The sequence below is a fragment of the Haliotis rubra genome, unplaced genomic scaffold (genome assembly GCF_003918875.1).
Source record: "Haliotis rubra isolate DU_JTF1 unplaced genomic scaffold, ASM391887v1 Scf476, whole genome shotgun sequence".
Classification (NCBI taxonomy): domain Eukaryota; kingdom Metazoa; phylum Mollusca; class Gastropoda; order Lepetellida; family Haliotidae; genus Haliotis; species Haliotis rubra.
This window is the reverse complement of record NW_025767164.1, coordinates 720,939-730,135: the sequence shown is the minus strand read 5'-3', so window position 1 is coordinate 730,135 and position 9,197 is coordinate 720,939. Positions and strand designations below refer to the sequence as shown.

Sequence of the window (9,197 nt, the reverse complement as noted above, 5' to 3'; positions counted from 1 at the left end):
CGCCGCAATATTCCAGCTATATGGTAGCGTATAGTACTTTGAGTGAGTGAGTTTAGTTTTACGCCGCAATATTCCAGCTATATGGCAGCGTATTGTACTTTGAGTGAGTGAGTGAGTGAGTGAGTGAGTGAGTGAGTTTAGTTTTACGCCGCAATATTCCAGCTACATGGCAGCGTATAATACTTTGAAATGTGATAATTTCAGAAGACGCAAAAGATACCTTAGCTGTGACGTATTTCCTATTGTGGAAGGGTAATACATAGATAATGATGGAAACGTATAAGGGAACACATCAAAGAACAAATGCTCTATTTATTTCCAGACTTTCATCCATATCCGTGAAGATCCGGGTTGGAATTGATGGTCAGTAATCCATGCTTGTCGTAAGAGGCGACTAATGGGATCGGTTGGTCAGGCTCGCTGACTTGGTTGACACATGTCATTGTATTCCAGTTGCGCAGATCGAGGCTCGTGCTGTTGATCACTGGATTGTCTAGTCCAGACTCGAGTGTTTACAGACCTCCGCCATATAGCTGAGTGCGGCGTTAAACAAAACCCCAACCAACCCAATCCACATACAAGATATCTCCTGAAGAAATCAGTGCAGGTCATCAAGCCGCGCAGAATGATCTCAACAGTAATGTCACGTGATGATACATAGTGTGCTATTGTGTTAATTTATCACATCTCTTTGCTAAAAAATACTTTCACTTTTGTTATGAGTCATATATCTATACATAAATCTGTATACATATTTATAAATCTGAAGTCATTCTAAAATATATTTATATTCCCTAAAATACCTGTTCACCTTAACTGAGAAGCTATGCTTACCAGTGACCACTCTCCATTGTCTATAAGTAAGCTGGGGTAATGAAACAACGATGTTATATAATTGTAGCTTGGGCTTTTGACTTGTTCAAGCAAGGTAACACACTAAGTGATCAGTGCCCAGGTCGGGAGTGAACTGAACGGATTGGCCATGTCGGCAAGTTTAAACTGTCTATTTGAATATACCATGTCGGCATAGAGTGATTTCATGTGAAGGATTCTATGTGTTATTATTCTGAGGAATGAGATGGAGAAGGAACAATTGTATATCCATGTGATAACCAAAGTAAGACTTTTAACATATACCATGATATTTGTTTTGAACAGTTGTATATATGTATAGACTGCCAGTATTAAAACTATTTTAAATTGTTGTGTGATCTCTCCACTCGTAACACTTTGTTCTCATGGAACTACTCTCAAAGCATACATATACCTGTAAATATCTATAGCAAGTAATATTAGTGCAGTATCTATACTTGGGCTGGTTATCCCTACAGATCATAGAGATCATAACAGTTGACTAAATATAGACCGATTATCGACAAATATCAGAAACCTTGAGCAAAATGAGTATATTTCACATCACTGGTGAGTTGTGACATGTTTATGCAAGGAGTATTAACAAAATAGTGTCCTGAACATAATTTAGAAGCAAACTATGAATACCGTCCTAAATTTGTATATTATGTGAGAAAATTGCAACTTTATTCTATCACAAAGGTTAATGTACGATGTTATCGATTACACAATTTTCATATTGATAATCAATACTTTTTCTATCGAAGATATCTCTGATTATCGATTATTTTAGCCAGCCCTAAATTATTCTCTACACTCACATGCAAGTACGTCTATATGACGCATGTACTCCATAAGTATATTCACTCATGTTTGCATAGTCTGAATGTAAATGTAAGGGGGCGGTTGGGTAGTCTAGTGGTTAAAGCGTTCGCTCGTCACACCGAAGAGTCCGGTTCGATTCTCCACAAGGGTACAATGTCTGAAGTCCATTTCTGGTGTCCCTTGCTGTGATATTGCTGGAATATTGCTAAAAGCGGCGTAACACAATACTCACTCACTAATGTAAATGTAAGTGTTTCTTATGTAAGTTGACCCGTGAAGGTCCGGGCTAGAATAGTGATCTTCGATAACCCATGCTTGTCGTAAGAGGCGACTAACGGGATTGGGTGGTCAGGCTCGCTGACTTGGTTGACACATGTCATCGTATCCCAATTGCGCACATCGATGCTCATGCTGCTGATCAGTGTTTTGTCTGGTCCAGACTCGATTATTTACAGACCGCCGCCATATAGCTGGAATATTGCTCTGTGTGCTGCGTAAAACTCAACTCACTCACTCACTCTTATGTAAGTTATTTCATCCTTGTGTTTAGCCGGTTCACATCTGGATATACACAGAGGGACAAAAAGGACAATTTATCTTATATATCTATATTTATTTCCATCACATCGACATTATTTTCCATTGTTCGTCTACTTGCCAACAGGGGCGCCGCCTGTACCAACCAGGAGCTGCAATAAGAAAACATATGTGTGATGTACACATTATATGCATATCATTCTTTCATGTTTAGCTACCCGTGAGGATCCGGGTTGGAACCGATCTTCACTAACCCATGCTTGTGGTAAGAGGCGACTAACGGGATCGGGTGGTCAGACTCGCTGACTTGCTTGACACATGACATCGTATCCCAATTCCGTAGATCTATGCTCATGATGTTTAACCCGGATCTTCATGAGGGGAGACAACCATGGGGTACTGAAGACCAATTTGAACCCGCATCTTCATGAGGGGAGACAACCATGGGGTACTGAAGACCAATTTGAACCCGCATCTTCATGAGGGGAGACAACCATGGGGTACTGAAGACCAATTTGAACCCGCATCTTCATGAGGGGAGACAACCATGGGGTACTGAAGACCAATTTGAACCCGGATCTTCATGAGGGAGACAACCATAGGGGTACTGAAGACCAATTTGAACCCGCATCTTCATGAGGGGAGACAACCATGGGGTACTGAAGACCAATTTGAACCCGCATCTTCATGAGGGGAGACAACCATGGGGTACTGAAGACCAATTTGAACCCGCATCTTCATGAGGGGAGACAACCATGGGGTACTGAAGACCAATTTGAACCCGGATCTTCATGAGGGGAGACAACCATGGGGTACTGAAGACCAATTTGAACCCGCATCTTCATGAGGGGAGACAACCATGGGGTACTGAAGACCAATTTGAACCCGCATCTTCATGAGGGGAGACAACCATGGGGTACTGAAGACCAATTTGAACCCGGATCTTCATGAGGGGAGACAACCATGGGGTACTGAAGACCAATTTGAACCCGCATCTTCATGAGGGGAGACAACCATGGGGTACTGAAGACCAATTTGAACCCGGATCTTCATGAGGGGAGACAACCATGGGGTACTGAAGACCAATTTGAACCCGGATCTTCATGAGGGGAGACAACCATGGGGTACTGAAGACCGATTTGAACCCGCATCTTCATGAGGGGAGACAACCATGGGGTACTGAAGACCAATTTGAACCCGGATCTTCACGGGTCTCAAGTGACAGGGTTCAGTCAGCTCAGTGTTCTTACCTTGGCGTAGTTCGCTTTGAATTCGGCCAGTGTTATTTTACCATCACCTGAAATTGAAATCCAAACACATTGTAATCTAACTTCCTAGATTGTCAAGGGCATTATATATCCATCCATTTACGAGCATCCTGGATCCATTCGCTACCAAAAACATCGCAACTGCATTAATTTGCATATCCCATGCAATATGCAAACTCGTGTTCGGGACTGAGAGATCTCGAGACGCAAAACATTTATATAAATAAATAACTAACAACTAGAGAAATAGGACCAAATTTTATTTAAATCACTAGTGACAACAATCGCAACGTTAATCTCGGCTTGTGGTTACCGTGTATCAAGCCTTCATGACGAGTTCATGACGACAAAAAGAAACAGCGATTCAGTTTAACGTGGGAGGAAATCTGTCTATCTATCTATCTATCTATCTATCTATCTATCTATCCATTAAATAGCACGGCTTCTGTGTCAGTCTATCTATCTTTGTATCTATCTATCTATCTATCTATCTATCTATCTATCTGTATATCCATTAAATAGCACGGCTTTACTCACTGTCTCTGTCAGTCTATCTATCTATGTATGTATCTATCTATCTATCTATTTATTAAATAACATGGCTTCTAGTATACTCACCATCTGTGTCAAACTTGCCCACAATTATTTTGACATCCTTCAAGGTGAGTGCCCCGTCTTTATCAACATCATACAGAGCAAACTGCTTATCAGCGTGGGCGTGGTTGGTGTCTAGTTTATAGTAGTCCTGCTTGGTGATTGAACCATCGCCTTCAACACGAATAGGTGAGTGAGGATATTGTTTTAGCAGAATTTGATGAATTAACGCAAGAGTCACGAAGACAACACGTTATGTACATGAACGATTGGGGTTTTATCTTGGTTTCAGTTATTCTTGTTCCCTGGTTAATGCTCCCAGCAATATTCCATCTCAGTGGCGGAGTTCTTGAGCAGACAATCCAGTGATTGATATTATGAACAAGGATCCACGTCTAGGATGCTTGGGAGAAACAAGGGGGACCCTTTAATGGTAGGACGTGCGTACTTGTTTCCTTTGACCCGTGAAGATCCGGGTTTGGATTGGCCTTCAGTAACCCATGCTTTTCGGAAGAGGCGACTAACGGGATCGGGTGGTCAGGCTCGCTGACTTGGTTGACACATGTCATCGTATCTCAATTGCGTAGAACGATGCTCATGCTGTTGATCATTGTATTGTCTGGTCCAGATTCGATTATTTACAGACCGCTGTCATATAGCTGGAATATTGCTGAGTGCGGCAATAACAACAACCAATCCAAACTTGTATCTTTGTTTAAGCTGTCAGCAATATCTTAGCTATATACGGCAAGGACAGATGAAATTTGGACAGAAAGACACATGCACACCTATACACACAGACACGCGACCACTTTCACACAGACACACGGACACAGACACACAGACAGACGCATACCTAGAAGCACAGACACAGGTACACCTGGACACACGCACACCCGATCACACATACACACGCACACCTTGACATACATACACATGCACACCTAAGCACACAGACGCACGCACACCCAGACATACGCACACCCAAACACACAGACACACGCACACCTTCACACATACACTTGCACACCCAAACACAGACACACGCACACCTTCACACATACACTTGCACACCCAAACAGACATGCACACGCACACCTTCACACACAGACACACGCAAACACAAACACACAGACACACGCACACCTTCACACACATACACTTGCACACCCAAACGCACAGACACACGCACACCTTCACACACAGACACACGCAAACGTGAACACACAGACACACGCACACCCGACACACCAAGACAGACTGTTTGAACAACGTATTACACATGTGTGACTATCACAGTTAGATGTTGTGAATGTGTGTGTACCCACCATCAAGGTCGAACTGATTGTAGTAAGCATTAAAGTTGGCCAGTGTCAAAAAGTTATTTTTGCCAGCATCGAGTTGGTGAAAGACGGTTGTAGCAATGTCGGTCTGGGAGAAGGCAACGCTGCAAGAGAATGAGTGAGTGAGTGAGTGAGTGAGCGAGTTTACTTTTACGCCCCACTCAGCTATATGGCGGCAGTCTGTAAATAATCGAGTCTGGACCAGATCATCCAGTGATCAACAGCATGAGCATCGATATACGCAATTGGGATACGATGACATGTGTCAACCAAGTCAGCGAGCCTGACCACCCGATCCCGTTAGTCGCCTTTTACGACAAGCATGGGTTATTGAAGACCAGTTCTAGCAAGATAAGGAGATATTTCAGATGATTCCAGTTAACTCGGAATCCTGATTAATATAAATCGGAATGGTACTGATGTGAAAGTTTGGCAAAATGTCAAAAGCAATGCTTATTAGTAAGAAATATCTTATACAATATCTGTGCTGGAATATTGCTACAGCGGTGAACATTGCATGACAAATAGATAAATCAATCAACAACGAATCCGTCATTAACAGGCATAGTGTAACAACGAAGAGAAACACTTTTTAGGGATAGACAACTTCTTTATCGCAGTGGAGCGACGTTTCGGTGTAGATCCTAACACCGATATCAAGCAAATGACGCACAACATTATGCACAGGGAGAAATATATACATGACGTCTATTTGACTTTATACAATTGAAGAGGTTGATGTACATTGTGCTTACAAACGAGGCTTGCTGTGATAAGAAATGATTGAAGTAAGTGTCACGCATCGAACTTCGAGCCAAGTGCGTTACTTCATGTTTTTTATGGTTACTTTTCAAACTTTTCAAATAACTTTATTTTATGCATTTTTTATGCACAGTTACTTTTTTTCGTTAGTATATTTCATTTCTGTACAAACTACATTTCTTTATTCGTATTAACTTGAGCATTCTAGTTATCATACATAACAAAACCCAGAACGTTTAAAGGGCACCGATAAATGTTCTGAAAAAAACCACGAAAACATTTAAACAATAGTTGAATATACGCACTTTGCAAATTATGTATATTCTAATGTAAACTTACAAGCATAGTGGTAATTATTACTAAGTTGAGAACTGAACTTTGCCATACCCCAACATAACAGCAACTGCACAGAACGACAGCGGACCCATTGTTGATTATCTGCAATTCAGAACCAATATATACATAAACATATGGTGAGACCTCGTGAATCCAGACGGTACTGGAAGTGGAATTGTCCGGATTAACAAAGGTGCTGATTAACCCATCCTTAGTACTGTGCTATTTATCTATGTGTTCATCAGCGTTTATACTAGTAATCGCTCGGAAACGTGAGTGAGTGAGTGTGTATGGTTTTCAGCCGCTTTTAGCAATAGTCCAGCAATATCACGGCGGGGACACTATACACACATTGTACCCATGTGGGGAATCGAACCCGGACCTTCGGCGTGACGAGCAAACGCTTTAACCACTAGGCTACCCCATCGCCCCCGCCCGGAAAAGAGGGTTTACAATTAGACGGAGTCTGGACTAGACGGGTTTTCTGTATTTGTTGCGCACAATCGACATGAACGAATTTCTCTCAATAAAAAGCTCTGTCCCTTCTGGAAGTTCATATTCCAGCAACTCCCTCTAACCTATGAAAATAAGAAATGTGATGAGTGAATATTGTTGAACGACGCATCAGCAATTTTGCAGCTTTTCGCTGCTATTATGAAAACACAAACATTTGTCGTTTTGGTTATTTTAACAAACGCCTTAACCCCCAGTCCGTGTAGTATTTAAATAAATACGAGTCAGTTTGATTTGGTTGGTTGGTCTGTTGCTTAAAGTCGTCCTCAGCAATATTCCAGCTACCTGGCGGCGCTCTGTAAATAATCGAGTCTTGACCAGACAATCCAGTGATCAACAGCATGTGCATCGATCTATGCAATTGGGATACGATGACATGTGTCAACCAAGACAGCGAGACTGATCACCCGATCCCGTTCGTCGCCTTTTCCGAGAAGCGTGGGTTACTGAAGATCAATTCTAACCCGGATCTTTACGAGAAGAAACAATTTGAATTGGGCATACGAGGACAATTGTCATAGACGCAATTATTATGCGAATATAATATACCTTGTGAGAGGACAGATACTCCTGCAATGCATCCACATGAAGATATCAATAAGTCAGTTTACTTGCTGTGCAAATAGTCACATAAATAAGGCGAATGTTTGTCAACGTGAGCAAACAGATGTCGTTTTGAGTCTGAAATCATTTCGCAGGGAAGACATTCGAACATTATGAAAACATTCCATTTAAAAACAAAACAAAAACAGTCTCGATATCCTAATGAGATCTCTTATATGTAAATGACATATTCCATCCCATTGGAAATAAGGTATCATATATATATATTCGTTTAAGGAATTTTTTTTATCCATGACGAGACGAGCGGGCGCTCTAACCACAAGGATACCCCATCGCCCCTTTAATACTCGAGGTAATATGAACATGCATGATAAGACATACTAATAATAAAAGACGATCTTTCCCCATGTGTGTATAAGATGCATAGTCCATATGGATCCCACATACCACGTGGCTCCCTGCAATACCATGGAGACTTACCTGTTTCCCGAGCCAGATTAAATAGGACGATAACATAGTCTCATTGTCTTTTATACAGGATTACCAGGGTAGATAAGATAAAAAGACAGACCATGGTTTGATTTAATCTGCGGTTCTTTACAAAACCGTAAGCATTCGAATAAGGCGGTGGTCTGTAAATAATTGTGCCTGGTCTAGATAATCCAGTGATTGACATCATGAGCATCGATCTACGCAATGGACATATGAGGACAATTGTCAATCAAGTCAGCGAGTCTGACCACCCGATCCCGTTAGTGAGTGAGTGAGTATGGTTAGTCCAGCAATATTCCAGCAATATCACGGCGGGAGACATCAGAAATGGTCTTCACACATTGTACCAAGCGCATACAAAGTGGGTACCCAGTTCATCCAGACGAAATGTTACTGTTCAAATCGTTCGGACCGAAAAAATCTTTCGCATTAGAAATTTTCCCATTTTGCTTGTATGAAAATAGTACGTACGTGTAACAACATGAGATTTAATTTCGGACAAAGAATGGGTGTTTTTATTCTCATAGTAGAACTGTGCGAGGTAGGACAAACATTTTATACAGCGTCCGATAGAGACTACCAGAGTAAGGCGGCAAGGTCTGGCTGATGCTTTGGCAGCAGATGGCTGGACTAGCGGGTCCTTGTTCGTTCCTCTTTGTCCTTGGCTTGCCTTCTGCCGGTCTGACCGCGCTCTTCCCGCTGTCTGTCGGCTCACCCTTTGCTTGCCTATCCTTTCTGCTTTTTCTAAATGCTGATGGACGACTAACAGCCTGCATAGGTCTCATTGATATAATCTTCTTAGCTGGTTACAGTCTGACATATATCTTACAAGTGTACAGGATAAATAATGTTTCACAAAGGTAATGCCCAAGATAAAGGATCCAGGGCCTAGATTTTCGAAACGTTCGCAGCAGAAGTTCTTAAGCCCATTCTTAAAACATTGGCTATGATCAAAGTTAAGAATTCTTAGGGCTACGAACGTTTCGAGAATTTAGACCCACGTTAACAAGGTTCCGCGCCATCTTGATGCAGAATCCAGGTACGTCTTGAATGTATTGAGAAAGATTTCCCCCTAATTTGGATGAATTGTGCTTCAGTAAAAAAGTAATTT

General features: G+C 41.7%; 1 protein-coding gene across 1 annotated transcript; it reads right to left on the bottom strand.

Annotated features, from left to right (window-relative positions):
- Nucleotides 1–2,269: 2,269 nt before the first annotated feature.
- On the bottom strand, nt 2,270–8,133 carry LOC124290852. Its single transcript, XM_046727700.1, has 6 exons — nt 8,075–8,133; nt 6,569–6,619; nt 5,405–5,523; nt 4,101–4,250; nt 3,465–3,511; nt 2,270–2,366 (listed from the first exon to the last, which is right to left on the bottom strand). Exons 2-6 carry the CDS (start codon nt 6,607–6,609, stop codon nt 2,328–2,330), a joined length of 396 nt encoding a protein of 131 aa, XP_046583656.1. The 5' UTR covers nt 6,610–6,619; nt 8,075–8,133; the 3' UTR covers nt 2,270–2,327.
- Between the last annotated feature and the right edge of the window lie 1,064 nt (nt 8,134–9,197).